The sequence below is a fragment of the Schistocerca americana genome, chromosome 4, assembly GCF_021461395.2.
Source record: "Schistocerca americana isolate TAMUIC-IGC-003095 chromosome 4, iqSchAmer2.1, whole genome shotgun sequence".
NCBI lineage: Eukaryota > Metazoa > Arthropoda > Insecta > Orthoptera > Acrididae > Schistocerca > Schistocerca americana.
The window spans coordinates 835,657,600-835,677,294 of record NC_060122.1 but is presented as its reverse complement, the minus strand read 5'-3'; the positions used below and the strand labels follow the sequence as shown (position 1 = coordinate 835,677,294).

General features: G+C 41.2%; 1 protein-coding gene across 2 annotated transcripts in view; it reads left to right on the top strand.

The window, feature by feature from the left end:
* LOC124612925 overlaps window positions 1-17,356 on the top strand; it is a 130,809-nt gene extending 113,453 nt beyond the window's left edge. For both annotated transcript variants that reach the window (XM_047141421.1, XM_047141422.1), the window contains 2 exons: window positions 9,180-9,321; window positions 16,711-17,356. In XM_047141421.1, the coding sequence (XP_046997377.1) occupies window positions 9,180-9,321; window positions 16,711-17,085 (517 nt within the window). In that variant the 3' untranslated portion in view covers window positions 17,086-17,356. The remainder of the gene's footprint in view (window positions 1-9,179; window positions 9,322-16,710) is intronic.
* The last annotated feature ends 2,339 nt before the right edge of the window (window positions 17,357-19,695 follow it).

The window sequence follows — 19,695 nt, the reverse complement described above, 5'->3', positions numbered from 1 at the left end:
AGACGTAGGCTTGACACTTGTAGGAAGGTGGAAGCAGCAGTTTCAAATGTGTTGTCAGTTGCTCGCACCACGTGTCATCACTTGGTCCCATGGCAGTATGGGGCCGCTAGGAGCTGCCCAATCCGTGTCCCGCGAATATGCTCCACTCCGGCTCTCACTGGAGGTTCCAGACGCTGCTAGTACATATGTATAAGCAGAAAACAGCACCAGCTGTGGCTGTCAGTGATTGCAGCTCCTGATGATGGCAGAGACAGCTTTCGAAAGCACAAGTATTTCATTCAAAAGACACTGCTTGTAAACTGAGAAGATTTGATTGAAGCATGCCACCACGAAAGACTCCAAGAAGATACATGATTCACTCAAAAATGTTCTAATACTGATAAAACCCAGTGCAATATACCAGATGGTAAATGTACAGCAGAAGTGAAAGTAATATCAGTTGTGCCCCAAGGAAACATAATGGGATGGCTAGTGTTCTCAGTATACAGGTTGATTGTGAAAAAATGTAGAACGACTTGGACAGTAAACCAGAATGAATGTTTCATTATACAGTGAGGAGCACCAGTATGCTGTGTGAAACCTCCTGGCAGATTAAACACTCTGCTGGGAGGTGAAAGCTTAATTGTGGAAGTAGTCTTTAGCTGTTCCATTGCTGTGTGTTATCCCTTCTTCCACTAGTGTTAGTTCAATGTGGTATGTGGGGCATCTGTTGTTGAGTTTGGAAAGTAGATGAGGAGTGTACCGGCAGGCCTGAAACTGTGAGGATGGTTTCCTGGATAACTCATCCCAGACTCACACACAATTTAAATCTGTCGGGAGGTTTCAAGTTTGTGACAGCCTTTTTATTATACAGGGTGATTCAAAAAGAATACCACAACTTTAGGAATTTAAAACTCTGCAATGACAAAAGGCAGAGCTAAGCACTATCTGTCGGCGAATTAAGGGAGCTATAAAGTTTCATTTAGTTGTACATTTGTTCGCTTGAGGCGCTGTTGACTAGGCGTCAGCGTCAGTTGATGCTAAGATGGCGACCGCTCAACAGAAAGCTTTTTGTGTTATTGAGTACGGCAGAAGTGAATCGACGACAGTTGTTCAGCGTGCATTTCGAACGAAGTATGGTGTTAAACCTCCTGATAGGTGGTGTATTAAACGTTGGTATAAACAGTTTACAGAGAATGGGTGTTTGTGCAAAGGGAAAAGTTCTGGACGGCCGAGAACGAGTGATGAAAATGTAGCACGCATCCAGCAAGCATTTGTTCGCAGCCCAGGAAAATCGACTCGCAGAGCTAGCAGAGAGCTGCAAATTCCACAATCAACTGTATGGAGAGTCCTACGAAAAAGGTTAGTTATGAAACCTTATCGTCTGAAATTGGTTCAAGCACTGTCTGCAGCTGATAAGATTAAAAGAATCGATTTCTGTGATTTTATCCTTGCTCAAATGGAAACAGATGAATCTTTCGTTTCAAAGATTGTGTTTAGTGATGAAGCAACTTTCCACACTAACGGGAAAGTCAACCGTCACAATGTCTGTATATGGGGCACTGAGAATCCGCGGGAAACAACTCAGTATGAACGTGACTCGCCTAAGGTGAACGTTTTCTGTGCCATTTCAGCCAATAAAGTTTTTGGTCCCTTTTTCTTCCAAGGTGCTACTGTAACTGGACTACAGTATATGGAGATGTTAGAGAATTGGCTGTTCCCTCAGCTCGAGCAAGAAGCACAACAATTCATATTTCAGCAGGATGGAGCGCCACCACATTGGCACTTATCTGTCCGTAACTACCTGAACGTCAACTACCCGAGGCGATGGATCAGCCGCCAGGCAGCCCGTGACAGAGCACTTCATCACTGGCCTCCAAGAAGCCCTGATCTTACCCCCTGCGACTTTTTCTTATGGGGGTATGTTAAGGATATGGTGTTTCGGCCACCTCTCCCAGCCACCATTGATGATTTGAAACGAGAAATAACAGCAGCTATCCAAACTGTTACGCCTGATATGCTACAGAGAGTGTGGAACGAGTTGGAGTATCGGGTTGATATTGCTCGTGTGTCTGGAGGGGGCCATATTGAACATCTCTGAACTTGTTTTTGAGTGAAAAAAAAACCTTTTTAAATACTCTTTGTAATGATGTATAACAGAAGGTTATATTATGTTTCTTTCATTAAATACACATTTTTAAAGTTGTGGTATTCTTTTTGAATCACCCTGTATACTCTCAATGTGCATAACCTGTAATAAAAATGTAGAAACAGAGTGTAATTGATTGCAGTATCTATAGACCCCATCACATTATTTGTAACTCTTATGGTGATACCTGCATATACAATACTCTGGTAACCAATGTGAAGTGCGTGGCAGAAGGTACTTTCTATTGTCCCACTGGTTAGGGCTTATTCCCATTCCATTCACATATGGAGCACAGGAAGAATGATTGCTTGAATGCCTCTGTGCATGCTGTAATTAATCTAATCTTGCTCTCACGATACCGATGGGAGTGATACATAGGGGGTGGTAGTATATTCGTAGAGTCGTCATTTAAAGCTGGTTCTTGAAACTTTGCTAGTAGACTTTCTCGGGATAGTTTACGTTTGTCTTCAAGACTTTGCCAATTCAGTCTCTTCAGCATCTAGGTAACACTCCGTCAGATCAGACAAACCTGTGACCATTGGTGCTGCCTTTCTCTGCTTCCATTAAATATCCCCTGTTAGTCCTATTTGGTACAGGTCTCACACACTTGAACAATATTCAACAATGGGTTGCATGGATGATTTGTAAGCAACCTCCTTTGTAGACTGATGACATTGCTGCAGTAGTCTACCAATACACTGAAATCTACCTCTTGCTTTACCCACAACTGAACCTTTATGATCATTCCATTTCATATCCCTAAACAGTGTTAGTCCCAAGTATTGTATTGGTTGGTCGATTATAACTGCGACCCATTTATCGTAGGATACTATGTTTTTTCTGCTGTGTGAAATGCACAATTTTACATTTCTGAGCACTATTTAAAGCAAGTTGCTAATCTGTGCACCACTTTGAAATCTTATCAATATTGGACTGAATATATGTGCATCTTCTTTCAGACAGTACTTTGTTATTGTTAATTACATCATCAGCAAAAAGTCTGAGGTTTCTATTAATACTGTCCACAAGGACATTAATATACAACATGAACATCAAGTGCCCCAACAGACTTCCCTGGTGCACACTCAAGTTATTTCTACATCTGATGATGACCTCATCCAAGATAACATGCTGTGTCTTCCCTATCAAAAAGTCCTTAATCTAGTCATAAATTTCATTTGATACACCCTATGAACAAAGTTTTGACAATAGGCATAAGTGTGGTACTGAGTCAAATGCTTTTCAGAAATCAAGGAATACTGGATCTACCTGACAGCCTTGATCCAAAGCTTTCAGTATATCATATAAGAAAAGTGTAACTTGAGCTTCACGTAATCAATGTTTTCAGAATCCATGCTGGTTGGCATAGAGGAGGTCATTCGGTTTAAGGTACTTCATTATGTTTGAGCTCAGAATATGTTCTAAGATTCTACAACAAATCAGTGTCAAGGATATTGGATCACCTCTACCCTTCTTGTTGACGGGTGTGACTTGTGCTTTCTTCTAACTACTGGGCTTGGTTCTTTGTTTGAGAGATCCAAGATAGATCATAGTTAGAAGAGGGGCTAACTCAGTTGCAAACTCAATATAGAATCTGATAGGGATTCCTGCAGGCCCTGGAGCTTCATTCAGTTTTTAATGATTTCTGTTGTTTCTTAATGCCACTGACACATAATATGTGATGATTGTTTAGTATGGGCAGTGAAACATTGTTTGACCAAGATACATGAATAAATGGGCCGAAGGTGCCAGCTAAGCAAATTTGCAAAACCTACTCTGATGATGAGGGTGAATGAAGAGACTAGCGTGAAATCTATGGATCTGAGTACAAGCAGAATTGGCCACTATCCGTGAAAAAGTCTTTCTCTTTTTTTTCTGAATATGGCAGCTTGTGGGTGTGATAGCACAGCGTCTAGAAGTAGTAGTGTACTGTGGGCAGGTAAGTTAACGCATTTGTTTTGTACCTCCATTTCTTTAGGACGTATACACATCTAATTAACAAGTGACATAGGAGATAGCTCTGAATTCAGTTCACAGTTCCCAGATGCAGATACAGCCATCTTAACAGGGACATACGTGCTCTACAACCTGTTGAATTCCAGAAAATCTGCAGTTGATGGGTGGTCATCGCTACTTATAGACCTCAAAATCCCAAAATGACTTTCCAGAGGATCTTGCATGAATTTTCCTGTCATTATGTACTTAAAACCTCTGGGCCATAAATACTGTGAAACTTCCAATGTACTCTTTACTGTGACTCTGAGAGATTCTATTGCTCTGTTGGAGGAAAATATATTATTTTCTAAGCACATGGTTTTGTAAAAGTCAACTAATATTTTCTGTGAAGGTGAATCTTTGTAGAGTGAGTTATTTGGTATTTTAGAGTTCAGCACATCTGATACGTTATTCGTATCTCTCATGAATAGTTTTGTGTTTTCACTGCCACTAAAATTCTCAGCATTAGTTTTGCGGGAAATTTCAATTGCATATGCAGTTGAATTGGTGAATAACTAAAAAGCCAGCTGTTCATTCAATCTTTGGAAAGACACAGGGCCTATATGGGGAGAAGTCATTTTGGGCAAGCTCTAAGGTCTGCAAAATCATCGGATGAGTCCAAAGATAAACTTGTCAATAGAAATTAAAACATATTTCTTGAATTTTATATAGCAACCTACTTCTAGTGTGAAAATAGTTCCTTATACATTTTAATGGGTGTACATAGTCTGAAAATGCCCGAAATTTTCTGTCCTAATTAACTGGATTTTGTGTGCTACATCAAACATTTCCTGGTTTGCCGGTTATTCTTAGATTAATCCAAGGCTTCTTATTTGGTTGACTTCCATCACTTGTGAAACATATCACTCTTGTTGTGTAGCTTCATATTATCACAGCGCAAAGGTTGTTCCATAAAATTTCGGGCGTGCAGCCGCATAAATTCGACTTCTTCTTCTTCTAATATTTTGGCAGAATACCATCAAGCAATCTTCAGAGAGAGCCGAGGTAACTGAAGCTCCAGCACTGCTCCGTCCTTTTAAACCTGTGGTCCAGACCACTGTGCATGTGATACACAAGGTACCAGAGACGTTGATTGACGGCAAAGAGGTATAACATATGCATGGAATTAGATCTATGGCTGCACGGTCAATCCACACGGTGATATCAATTTGTCGCTGCGAGCTGCACTGTTGCGACGTCTTCGCAAGTTTATTACACAGATTGCTGGATTCCAAGATTTGTCCAAGCGGAAGCCACTATCTCTGTTAATTAAATTCGTCGCCAACCAGATTGAAATTGCTTCTTTCACTATTGAGTCCCAGAAAGTTTAAGTCAGGGCTAAAATTTTGATGTTATCGTACACTATAGAGTGCCCAGTGTCATTACAGTGCTCTGCCACTGCATATTTATTTGTTGTAACAGCCGGGTGTACCTGCATTGCTCTGTGCATCGCTCCTGGACTGTACATGTCATGTGACTGATGTATGAATGCCCACACTCACAAGGGATCCTGTAAACCCGAGCTTTATGAAGCATCTGATCATCTTTAATGGAACCAAGGATTGCTGCTGTCTTTGGTGGCGGGCGGAAAATCACTTTCACTTTGTGGCTTACTGAGAATCCATCCTATTTTTGATGATAGGCTTCCCATGTATGGCAGAAAAGCCATGGATTTAAAACTTCCCGTGTCTTCTTCTGCATTTCCTATACCCACTGTTGGCTTCATTTGTAGTGCCTTACGTATCTGCTGTGGAGAGTACCCATTGGCTTCAAAAACTCTTACTCATGTGTAAAAGCACGTCCTCCAGACTGCCCTCATCAGCAATGACGTGTGCTCTATGTACCAGGGTTCTGAGTACACTCATCGTCCGCGAAGGTTGGTGGCAGCTATTTGCGAGTAAATAGAAATCCGTATGGGTCGGTTTTTGATATATTGAATGTCCCAAACTGCCATCATCTTTGCGCTCTACCAACACATCCAAAAATGGAAGGCATCCATCTTTTTCGATTTCCATCGTGAACTGAATTTGTCTGTGGATGGAATTCAGATGGTTGAAAAATTCTTTTAATTTGTCTTCACCTTGGGGCCACACTTCAAACGTTTCATCAACATACCTCCAAAACACTGTGGGCTTCAAGGTAGTGGCTTCCAGTGCCTCAGAACCCTGCTACATAGAGCACACGTCATTGCTGACGAGGGTAGTCTGGAGGACGAGCTTTTACAACTGAGTAGAGTTTTTGAAGCCAATGGGTACTCTCCACAGCAGATATGGAAGGCACTACAAATGAAGCCAATAGTGGGTATAAGAAATGCAGCAGAAGACATGGAAAATTTTAAATCCATGGCTTTTCTGCCATATATGGGAAGCCTATCATCAAATATGGGACGGATCCTCAGTAAACGCAAAGTTATAGGTACTTTTTGCCCTCCACCAAAGACAGCAACACTCTAGGGTTCCGTTAAAGATGATCAGATGCTTTGTAAGCCTGGGGTTTACAAGATCCCTTGTGAGTGTGGGCATTCATACATCGAACAGATGACACGTACGGTCCAGGAGAGATGCACAGAGCACCGCAGGCACACCCTCCTGTTAGAACAAAATCTGCGGTGGCAGAGTACTGTATTGACACTGGGCACTCTATAGTGTACGATAACATCAAAATTTTAGCCTTGACTTCATCTTTCTGGGACTCAGTAGTGAAAGAAGCAATTGAAATTCAGTTGGTGACAAATTTAATTAATAGAGATAGTGATTTCAGCTTGGACAAATCTTGGAATCCAGCAATCTGTGTAATAAACTCATGTAGATGTAGCGACAGTGCAGTTCGCAGTGACACATCGATAACACCGTGCGGATTGACCGTGCAGCCATAGATCTAATTCCATGCATATGTTATACCTCTTTGCCACGGATCAAAGTCTCTGGCGCCTTGTATATCTGTGGCCGCAGGCGCAGTGATCTGGTCCGCAGGTTTAAAAGGATGGAGCAAGTACTGGAGCGTCAAGTCACCTCGGCTCACTCTGAAGATGACTGGACGGTATTCAGCCGAAATATTAGAAGAAGAAGTCGAATTTAGGTGGCTGCACACTCGAAATTTTATGGAACACATCTCTCTTGTTCCAACTGTACGATTATCAGTATCAGTGTTTTAGCTAGGATATCACAACACATTGCATTTTTGCTCACATAAACTGCAGCTATTTGAATCAAGCTATAAAGGGGAGGAATAATAAACATGAATACCAAAGTGTGGTTTGTGGTTTGCCAAAGCCCCCCACCCCCACCCCCACCCCCACCCCCACCCCCTCTGGAGTTAAATCACCTAAATCTACAAAACCACCGTCTTTGAGTGAAGAGGAATTAGACCAAATGTCTTCCCTTAGTTAAACGTCATTGAAATTTACAATGTGTAAATGTTTATTTTCGCCCTTTTCATTTTTAAACACTTCTCTGGTAGCATGGTATTTATGTTGAAACCATATGAGCATCGAAATCCCTTGCAGAGATTTCTTAAATGATGTTCGGAAGGCAGAGGAAGTAAGTCATGCCTTCAACAATGCCTATAGTCCTTAGGAGATTTAATTTTCTGAAGCAAGCTTTCCAGAATAAACCCATCACTGTATCAAATACCTGTTGGGCTTGTTTGGCACTTCTTAAGTATACTGTCTATGACTAATTTCTGTTTCCTACTCAGGAAATTCAAAGTAATACATTCACAGGACATGGACTGTGTTACAGTAGAAACTTTCCTTTCTAACAAAATTACTCTCTCTCTCTCTCTCTCTCTCTCTCTCTCTCTCTCTCTTTCAGCAGCTGATTAGTGTTCTCACTAGCATTATTTTAAGATTTTTGACTGTATGTCTCAGACTGTTGATAATTTTTCTGCCATCAGCTTCACTGTCTGCTACATTGGAAACACTAGGTACTACAAGTGGAGTGCAAATTGCTGAATAATATTGATACATAATGGGACTGCTTTTTTCATTATTTTCTTTGGAACAGATTTCCATGTTTTCAAGTGAGTTGTTAATTAGCTTGAGAAGTTTGGAAACGTGAGTCACTGACCATTGGTTTAAATTGCGTCTGGTTCTCGGTATTTTGACACTGTTTCCTTCTATAATGAATGAGTCCATTTTAAAAAGCAAATCATCAGTGAAATGTTTCTCACGTACATATGATTTACTTGTTAATTGAATATCCATCCTCAGAATAGATTTAGCCCATTTAGCAAAATCACTGGTGTTTTTTGGGAGTCAAAAAAAGTGCCCACCTGTTGCAGATAATATGTCGTACCCTGATTGACACCCAGGAACAAAACAACACGCCCTACTCATTAATGCAGGTTTCTTTGTTGGGTGACAGTAATTCAATAACACCACACAAATTATCAGTAAATGTGCAAAAAGTCTGCAACACGCATAAATATTGCTGTTACTTTTTGATAAAAAATTCTTAAACTTCATGAAATGCAACAGATCACAACAACAACTCTAAATGCGTCTTACCAGCCACACTGTTAGAAATCTACTTCAGCCAGTCACAAGCGACTGCTGTACAGCCTGTTGGAGGGCGCAACAACTACTATTATAAAAGATATGACGAAAACAAAAATAAGGGCATTTCTCCTTCTAAATGCTATGGTGATAGTGTACGCATTTGAGTAAGTTACTTGGGAATAGGACATTTTATTTACAAGAGATTCGGATTGCTTTGGAAATTTCACTTTTTTGTTTTACTTCCTCAGTCTCACCCTTTTTTTTTGGAATTGGCAGGGGAGGAGGGATTACAATAGCTGGTTGAATACAGACAGACATAGTCAATAATTTGCACTAGCAAAATTTCAGTATGAAAAGTGTATATGCAGGTGATGTAACTTCTCTTGAGCCATTTCATGTTTATTGAAATTCTTAGTAGTTCTGCCGTTGACATATAAGATGTGTTTCTTGTAGCTCAGTTTTGATTGTGAAGGCTAAATATTACCTTTGTTGCAGTGCAACTGACGTGTAGTTACTTCTTGTAATTAAAAAAGTAATACCATTTTCTTGATATTTCAGGATAGCTGGCTGGAAGCAGCGTGAACATCCAATGTTGTACAATGCCCTGCATATTGGTGATCAGCTTTTAACAGTTGTAGGAGTTCCTGTTCAGAGTGCAACGGATGCCAACAGGCTTATTAGAGGAGCCATGGGACTCTATGTAAGTCAATCTTTTATAACCATAGTTGAAGAAATAAAATATGTGTTGTTGTCAACCTTTATTAATTGCACAGTTACCAGAAAACAAAGAGTAGGATATAATTTTTTTTTTTTTTTTTTTTTTTAAACAAATTTTTAAAGACAGGAACAAGTTCTGGCAGTCGCAAGATAAGGAATATTTGAGCATTGTATGCAGTTCTTGTGAGTTTTCCCTGTTGCATGGTGAGGATCGATAAGTTATTCTCTTTCTTGACTGACAAACTGAGTAAGTGTAGTGACCCGCATTGATTCTTGTACAATTATTTCTAGGCATAATAAAATGTTGTGTCCGTCATCTGCGTGTTTTTGTGGTGAAAACAGTAAGCACTACTTATTCTACTCAGCTTCACCAGTTCACTGCCTTATGCTTGGAATAAGGGTCAAGACAGATTGGGTGCATTACTTTCTCCCCTTGTTCACATGAAGACCACAGAGACACTCTTCCACTTTATTTCCTTTCAAGTGGTGATGTTCAAATGCTAGTAGAACCAGTGGAATGTTTCAGATACACAAACGTGAATTTTTAAGTGATATTGTAAATGACAAAACAACAAATTTTGTAACATTATCTGGAAACAAAAATCAAGATTCAGTTTTTGTTTTCCAAAAGAAGAATCCATAGAGATTCCATAAACTGATGACAGAAAATGTTCAAGATTAATGAGTGTTTTTCTTTTTCATTGAAAGCAGAAATATTTTTGGTCACCCAAATTCAGATACTCTGGAAATGAATGTTAGTAGATATGTTGCATATTGACTACTTGGTTATAGCTAATTGTAGCTGTCTTCCATGTCCTACAGAATTGCAGTTGCAAATTTAAGTGTCACATATGTTATGAGCACAAGTGTCAAAAGGCCAGCATAATAGCAGCTACTCAGTTTCTTATGCTGATATATATTTCTTCATTAAGCAGGTTGAGACATACATCTAAACCGAGCGAGGTGGCGCAGTGGTTAGCACACTGGACTCGCATTCGGGAGGACGACGGTTCAATCCCGTCTCCGGCCATCCTGATTTAGGTTTTCCGTGATTTCCCTAAATCGTTTCAGGCAAATGCCGGGATGGTTCCTTTGAAAGGGCACTGCCGATTTCCTTCCCAATCCTTCCCTAACCCGAGCTTGCGCTCCGTCTCTAATGACCTCGTTGTCGATGGGACGTTAAACACTAACCACCACCACCACCACCACCACCACCACCACATACATCTAAGTACATATATACTTTCAAACAATGGAAAATGTGGGATGGAATGTAACAATATTATGAAAAGGAAAGTTGCTACTCATCATATAGCGGAGTTGCTGAGTCACAGATAGGCACAACAAAAAGACACCCTCAATTAAAGATTTTGGCCATCAAGGCCTTCGTTTCAGTTGCCTGAGACTGCAGTTGTGTTTGAGTGTGAAGGCTTCAATGAATGGCTAAAAGCTTTAATTGTGAGAGTTTATTTGTCGTGCCTATGTTCAGCTGTACACCTGACAACCCAAGAATGTCAAATTAATAAGAGACGGGACAGATTCACAATAGTACACAAAACAGGTCAGAATATACACTCCTGGAAATTGAAATAAGAACACCGTGAATTCATTGTCCCAGGAAGGGGAAACTTTATTGACACATTCCTGGGGTCAGATACATCACATGATCACACTGACAGAACCACAGGCACATAGACACAGGCAACAGAGCATGCACAATGTCGGCACTAGTACAGTGTATATCCACCTTTCGCAGCAATGCAGGCTGCTATTCTCCCATGGAGACGATCGTAGAGATGCTGGATGTAGTCCTGTGGAACGGCTTGCCATGCCATTTCCACCTGGCGCCTCAGTTGGACCAGCGTTCGTGCTGGACGTGCAGACCGCGTGAGACGACGCTTCATCCAGTCCCAAACATGCTCAATGGGGGACAGATCCGGAGATCTTGCTGGCCAGGGTAGTTGACTTACACCTTCTAGAGCACGTTGGGTGGCACGGGATACATGCGGACGTGCATTGTCCTGTTGGAACAGCAAGTTCCCTTGCCGGTCTAGGAATGGTAGAACGATGGGTTCGATGACGGTTTGGATGTACCGTGCACTATTCAGTGTCCCCTCGACAATCACCAGTGGTGTACGGCCAGTGTAGGAGATCGCTCCCCACACCATGATGCCGGGTGTTGGCCCTGTGTGCCTCGGTCGTATGCAGTCCTGATTGTGGCGCTCACCTGCACGGCGCCAAACACGCATACGACCATCATTGGCACCAAGGCAGAAGCGACTCTCATCTCTGAAGACGACACGTCTCCATTCGTCCCTCCATTCACGCCTGTCGCGACACCACTGGAGGCGGGCTGCACGATGTTGGGGCGTGAGCGGAAGACGGCCTAACGGTGTGCGGGACCGTAGCCCAGCTTCATGGAGACGGTTGCGAATGGTCCTCGCCGATACCCCAGGAGCAACAGTGTCCCTAATTTGCTGGGAAGTGGCGGTGCGGTCCCCTACGGCACTGCGTAGGATCCTACGGTCTTGGCGTGCATCCGTGCGTCGCTGCGGTCCGGTCCCAGGTCGATGGGCACGTGCACGTTCCGCCGACCACTGGCGACAACATCGATGTACTGTGGAGACCTCACGCCCCACGTGTTGAGCAATTCGGCGGTACGTCCACCCGGCCTCCCGCATGCCCACTATACGCCCTCGCTCAAAGTCCGTCAACTGCACATACGGTTCACGTCCACGCTGTCGTGGCATGCTACCAGTGTTAAAGACTGCGATGGAGCTCCGTATGCCACGGCAAACTGGCTGACACTGACGGCGGCGGTGCACAAATGCTGCGCAGCTAGCGCCATTCGACGGCCAACACCGCGGTTCCTGGTGTGTCCGCTGTGCCGTGCGTGTGATCATTGCTTGTACAGCCCTCTCGCAGTGTCCGGAGCAAGTATGGTGGGTCTGACACACCGGTGTCAATGTGTTCTTTTTTCCATTTCCAGGAGTGTAGTTGTCGAAGCAACAAAAAACCACGCTAGATGTAAAAGAATGCAAGACCTCCAAGATTGGCAGTGGATTTTAGATGCTCAAAACCTAGTGCATGCTTCAATGTGGATGCTTTTAATACTTTCCACAATGGAACTCTGCCTCGAAAATCCATGTGTGAAGTATACCAGCAGCAAGACAATCTTTCTGTCACTGTGTGATTGCAGTGACATGTTACTGACGAAAGTGTCATTAAAACAGGGTTACTAAATATGGTTTTCCAAAACTCTTTCACACAAAATGATGCTGTAAATATTCCATAATTGGATTTAATAACAGTTGTCAAACTGACTAATTTGGAAGTAGATATCCTCTATTTGCCAGAGGAGCTTGAAGCCAAAGACAAGTCTTCTTTTCCTGGTTCTATACCATTTAGGGTCTTTTGGGAGTATGCTGCTGAAATAGCTCCATTTTTAGCAATCATATGTAACCACTTGCTACACTACAAATCTGTACATAAAGAGTGTGAAATTCTGGTCCAGATTGGATACAGTTAGGTTCATTTGGGAGTACACTGATGCAGTAATTCCATATTTAGCAATCATATACAACTGCTCACTCTATCTGTACATAAGAATTCGAAAGTTACAAGTCACACCAATGCACAAGAAAAGAAGCGGAATTAATCTGCTCGAGTACAGACTCCTATCACTGACTGTGATTTGCAGTAGGATTTGTAAAGGATAAAGCTATGAATGGGATTTGAACCCATCAGAGGAGTACTGTGACAAAACCGGGCCACCACCCAGTCAGCCACAGCTGGCAAGGGGACTGCATTGACAGCAGTTTCACAACCCCTCTGTGATGACAGACCATACTTCCTGCAAACAGGTCTCACAGCCCACAGAAGTATTGTAGCCCAAATACGACAACCAGGGGGTCACCAACACATTCCAGATAATTCGGCACGACAAACTAACCAATATAAACATCAGGAGAAGCAGTATTTATCATGGCCGAATCAGCTCCATCAATCAGCCAACTGGGGCAGTATGTGATGCGTGGCCTGTGTCAGTCGTTGGGCAAAGTGCATTAATCTGCAAGGAGACTACATTGAAAAATAAAAAAAGTTTCAGTGATGTAAGTACTTTTTTTCTATTCCATTCCAGCAACTTTTCAAACCACTCTCGTACTATCGTGAAATGGGAGAGAGTGTCACGGATGTGATACATGAGCTGGGGTAGCAGTCATTAAATCAAAGGTGTTTTTTGTTGTGGTGGGATCTTTTCACGAAATTTGAAGCACCAACTTTCTTCTCTGAATACAAAAGTATTTTGTTGACTCTCACCTAGGTAGGGAGAAATGATAATTGTAATAAAATAAATCTGAACTCACATGAAGAGATTTTAAGTTTTTGTGTTTCCTGCACACTGTTCAAGACCAATTACTGTTCTGCAGTCCCCTAAAGAGGTGGTAGTGATGTGCAGTGTAACTGAAGAAACGAGAAACGTTTCTTGGAATTGCTTCATGAACAGACAACTTTTGTACGTCTCTATTCGTGACGAAAGAGAGAGAGGGAGAGAGAGAAGACTTCATGAGTTCTGCATGAATTTTAACCAGTAATAGCAAGTACCTTGTTCAAGAATCACAAGAGAATAATGTTTACTTGGAAAAGGCCAGGAGACACTGGATGTTATCAACTGAATTACATAATAGCAAGATGAAATTTTGAAATCATGGATTTGATTGTAAGACATACCCAAGAGCAGATATTGACTCAGATCAAAGTTTAATGATGATAAAGATTTGGGAAGTTGAAGAAAATCACCCAGAAGAATCAGTACACAAGAAAGTGTAATACTGAAATGTTGAAGAATCTTGATGTGTGTTTACAGTTTTCTGATGCTTTAGATATTGTGGTAGTTCAGTTCTGAAGAAATTGGCATCTTGAAAAACAGTAATAATAAAATTGAAGACGTATATAGGTATGTTGTTGTTGTGGTCTTCAGTCCTGAGACTGGTTTGATGCAGCTCTCCACACTATTCTATCCTGTGCAAGCTTCTTCATCTCCCAGTACCTACTGCAGCCTACATCCCTCTGAATCTGCTTAGTGTATTCATCTCTTGGCCTTCCTCTACAATTTTTACCCTCCACGCTGCCCTCCAATACTAAATTGGTGATCTCTTGATGCCTCAGAACATGTCCTACTAACCGATCCCTTCTTCTAGTCAAGTTGTGCCACAAACTCCTCTTCTCCCCAATCCTATTCAGTACCTCCTCATTAGTTATGTGATCTACCCATCTAATCTTCAGCATTCTTCTGTAGCACATTTCGAAAGCTTCTATTCTCTTCTTGTCCAAACTAGTTATCGTTCATGTTTCACTTCCATACATGGCTACACTCCATACTCCTTCGACCATCATCAGTTATTTTGCTCCACTAATTGCAAAACCCCTTTACTACTTTAAGTGTCTTATTTCCTAATCTAATTCCCTCAGCATCACCCAACTAAATTCGACTACATTCCATTATCTTCGTTTTGCTTTTGTTGATGTTAATCTTATATCCTCCTTTCAAGACACTGTCCATTCCGTTCAACTGCTCTTCCAAGTCCTTTGCTGTCTCTGACAGAATTACAATGTCATCGGCGAACATCAAAGTTTTTATTTCTTCTCCATGGATTTTAATACCTACACCAAATTTTCTATCTCAGTCTTTCATTCTTATAGAAGAATGAAAGACTGAGATAGAAGCACTGGGATTAAAAAGAGCATGAGACAGGGATGCATTTTTTGTTCTCTATTATTTTAACCTAAATGTCAGAGAGAGGTGGTGAGGCATTCAGAAGTGGGAATAAAATTCAAGCTGAGAGGCTATCAGTGACTGATAAGAACTGGAGGACCTATTGAAGGGAATGAACTCTCTTCTGAACACAGAATTTTGATTGAGAGTAATCCAAACAATGATGAAAGTAATGAGGTGTTGCAGAAATGAGATTAATGACAAACGAAACATCAAAACTGGGGACTGTGAATTAAATGAAATTAAGGGCTTCTACTACCTCAAAAGCAAAATAATCTATGACTGGCAAAGCAAGAAAGAAATAGAAAGCAAACTAGTTCAGTTAACTAGAGCATTCCTTCCCAAAAGAATCTGATAAGTATCAAACATAGGTTTTAATTTGATACGGGGTGTTCTGAGACTGTACCACTTGGAGAATGTTCGTGGGAAGAAGTGAATGGTGGGTTAAGGAAAACTAAAGAACGTGCTCCAAATATGATATTATAGATGAACGCTGAGAATTAGATAGGAAATTTGGTGCTTCTCTGCAAAATCATTGAGAAAAGGAATATGTTTATAAACCGCTAACTAGAAGAAGGAACAGTATTATAGCACATGTTAAGACCTTGTGGATTGACACCTGTCTAAATAAGTCACACATCATTTTGTCTGTGGTTGTTACATTCAGTTGTTATCTGACAACGAACCAATAAGCCGAAAGCCAATTCGAGGTCAAATAAATGTTATTTGCAGTACAGCAGGAAAGTGTTCCCCATTTAATAGATTTGCCTTGTGCTGTCAAGCACTGACAGAAAATACATTTAATGTCATACCCACTCATTCTGTGATATTTTGCATAGTGGGTTATTCCTACAGAATTGGTGAAGTTCATGTAGCTCTCCGTTTTAGTTTAACTAAATAGAAGTCTCAGGAGATAACTTTACCTCATTTTTATCATGTTTAATTTAATGTCCAGTTTGCTCCTATAGTTCAAAATACAGGCATATTTTCTGTTGCCATCCCTTACTCGGTATGTTGACCACAGAATACGGAACTAGCATTCGGTAGAAAGAGGGTTTAAATCTCCTTCCGGCCATTCAGATCTAGTTTTTCATGATTTCCCTAAATCACATAAGGCAAATGCCAGGATTTTTCCTTTGAAAAGAAAATATTAATTTCTGTCCCCACCCATCCTTAACTTGAGTTCGTATTTCATTCAATAATAATTTGTTGTCAACTTGAGCTAAACTCATTATATCTTTACTTTAGGAATTAAAGTGTTGTTGATTCTGCCTTGTCAGTAGGAGAAATCAATCTTACTTTTGATAAAATCTATTGACTTTCTCGCATTGCTACATCTGTCATTTTTCTACGATGTGAGAAAGGTGTATCGAAAAGGTAACGTCATTATTGCACTATTGTTCAATTTTGTATTGGTGACCCAGTTTTGATCCAGCAGAAGAGGTTGAGCATAAAATAAATTGTACGTATGAAGTGTTGCATTCTAAAAAGTAGCCTCTGTAAAGATTTGAGTTTTAGATGCTCTTTTTTAGTCATGTCATTAAAGAAAATTGGTATCTCCTTTACATTTGATGTAATTTTGTTTTTTAACCATAGGTGGAGCTCGTTATTCGTCGTGTACCATTTGGACGTGTGTTTGCCATTCATCGAGAGGCAGATGGACAGAGCTTAGGTGTGGTGCAGGAAGGCAATACAGCTGAAGTACGTGATGTTGTAGCTAACTCTCCAGCAGCTCGGGCCGGTTTGGCTCCTCGAGCACCAACGTGTGATGGACTGTCACTCACCACGTGGACTCTGACGGAGATAAATGGTCGACCCTTAAACCTATTCTTCAAGGACGGAGAAGTTCGTGACCGTCTGAATGCTGTCGGCAAAGAGGTTTCTGTCTTAGTACAGCCTTCTGACTTTGTGAGGCAGCTTAAGAAGCAGCTGAAAGCCATCAGAGGTTATAAGGATTATATTGTGCAATAGCGGAAGTGATTTATTTTCCTTAAACATCACATGTCCTGTCCACAGCCCTCTACCTTTCTTCACATCCATATTTACTGACAGTAGTTCTCTTTGCCCTGCCTTTTCTTCACACACCTTTCCCCAGATAGCTTGGGTCCATGCCATCCAAGATATCTACCAAGTACATCATTCATTTAGACTTATTTTACATTCCTATTCTTCATTTTATCATAGATATATAGTATAGAGTAAATATCATTTTTTAAAAGTTTTGTCTTCCAGTGAGGTGTCTGGTGCCTTCAGAATAAGCATACTGTGATACGTAATTGCTATAATAGACTTTAGCTTACATTTGTTATGAAAATATCATAACACTTACAAATTATGCTGCTGCTTACTGGTATTAAGAGATAAGTATTTGCGACAACTGAATTTAAATCATTAATATAATGTATTAGAAAATCATAACAACTGTGATACAGTATTTTTAAACTCGTCGTCTTGTTTTCCCCTTCCAGCTATACCAAATTAATTTGAAGTGATTAGTGAGTAATAGCTTCCTTGTATGTGTCCACTAAAATTACAATGGTAAGAATAACAGGTTAACAATGCACTTTAGAGCTGAGGAAGTAAATTTGTTTTTTCTTTGTAACTTAATTTTTTGACACATCAGTCTTCTGACTGGTTTGATGCGGCCCACCATGAATTCCTCTACTGTGCCAACGTCTTCATCTTTGAGTAGCTCTTGCACTCAACATCCTCAATTATTTGTTGGCTTTATTCTAATCTCTGTCTTTCTGTACAGTTTTTACTGTCTCTGCAGCTGCCTCTAGTACTGTGGAAGTTATTCTTTGATGTCTTAATACATGTCCTATCATCCTGTCCCTTCTTGTCAGTGTTTTCCGTATGTTCCTTTCTTTGCTGATACTGTGGAGAACCTTCTCATTCCTTCCTTTTATCAGTCCACTAATTTTCAACATTCTTCTGTAGGACCACATTTCAAATGCTTTGATTCTCTTGTTTCTGGTTTTCCCACAGCCTGTGGTTCATTGCCATACAATGCTCTGCTCCAAATGTACATGCTCAGAAATTTCTCCTTCAAGTTAAGGCCTATGTTTGATACTAATAGATATCTTTTGGCCAGTAATGTCCTCATTGTGTGTGCCAGTCTGCTTTTTATGTCCTCATTGCTTATTCTGTCTTTGGTTACTTTACTTCCAGTGTTGCAGAATTCCTTAACTCGCCTACTTCATGATCACAAATTTTGATGTTAAGCTTCTCACTACTCATATTTCTGCTGCTTCTAATTACTTTTGTCTGTCCTTGGTTTACTCTGTGTCCATATTGTGTGTTCATTATACTGTTCATTCCATTGAACAGATCCTGTAATTCTTCTTCATATTCACTGAAGATACCAATGTCATCAGCAAATCTTATCATTGATATCCTTTCACCCTGAATTTTAATCCCACTCTTGAACTTTTCTTTATTCCCATCATTGTTTCTTCTGTGTACAGACTGAACAATAGTGGCCAAAGACTGCATCCCTGTATTACACCCTTTTTAACTTGAGCCCTTCGTTCTCAGTCTTCGAATCTTATTGCCCGGGGTGGAGGATTTCTTGTACACGTTGGGTACGGATACAGACAATTCACGAATCTCATTCTCCACTCCCTCTTAGTCCATCCCCTTCTCCCTCCTCTGCCCATTTGCTCCTCTCCCCTCTGCCCATTTCTTCCTCCCCCTCTTTCTGACCATCTTCTCCTGTCTTCTTGCCCCTACCCTTCTCCCCCATCTTCTCATCCCATATCCTCCTTTTCTCAGTGCCCATCTCCCCCCCCCCCCCCCGTCACCCCCCCCCCCCCTCTCTCTCTCTTTCTCTGCTCATCTCCTCCTGCCCCATCTGTCTTTCTGCCTCCTCCTACGTGCTGTCTATGTCCATCCCTTTCTATATCCATCTTGATCTTCCGCCAGCTGTACTCATTGGCCCATGTAGTCCCATCTTGCAATGCAGCCTACATATCAGTGACTGGAAAACTGTTTCTTGCCGTGATGTCCTGATCAGTAAGGCAGCCCAATATTGTTCCTACACAACACAACTGTTGCGCAGGACATCCTGTACAGCAGTTGCTGAGAAAACATGTTCTCACCCACGACACTGTCTCTGTTGTAGCTTGGAGGCTATAAACCCCACAGTACTGATGCTTGTGAGGTTTGCTATTCATGTGCCATATTTGGTTGAAATTGATCCAGGAGGAGATCCAGGACATACGTACATACCGTATTTACTCGAATCTAAGCCGCACTCGAATCTAAGCCGCACCTGAAAAATGAGACTCGAAATCAAGAAAAAAAAAAATAATTCCCGAATCTAAGCCGCACCTGAAATTTGAGACTCGAAATTCAAGGGGAGAGAAAAGTTTTAGGCTGCACCTCCAAATCGAAACAAAGTTGGTCCATTGTAATATGAGGCACAATTTAGGTCGAATGAATGACGATACAGCTACAGTAGTTTGGTTCCAGTCGTAAGCCTAGCAGTTAAGCTTTTCCAGGTAGCAATTGCTATGCATCAGGCGCTCCGTCCATGTAGCCTTCCTTTTTCACGTGCTTCGTTTTTTTTTTTTTTTTTTT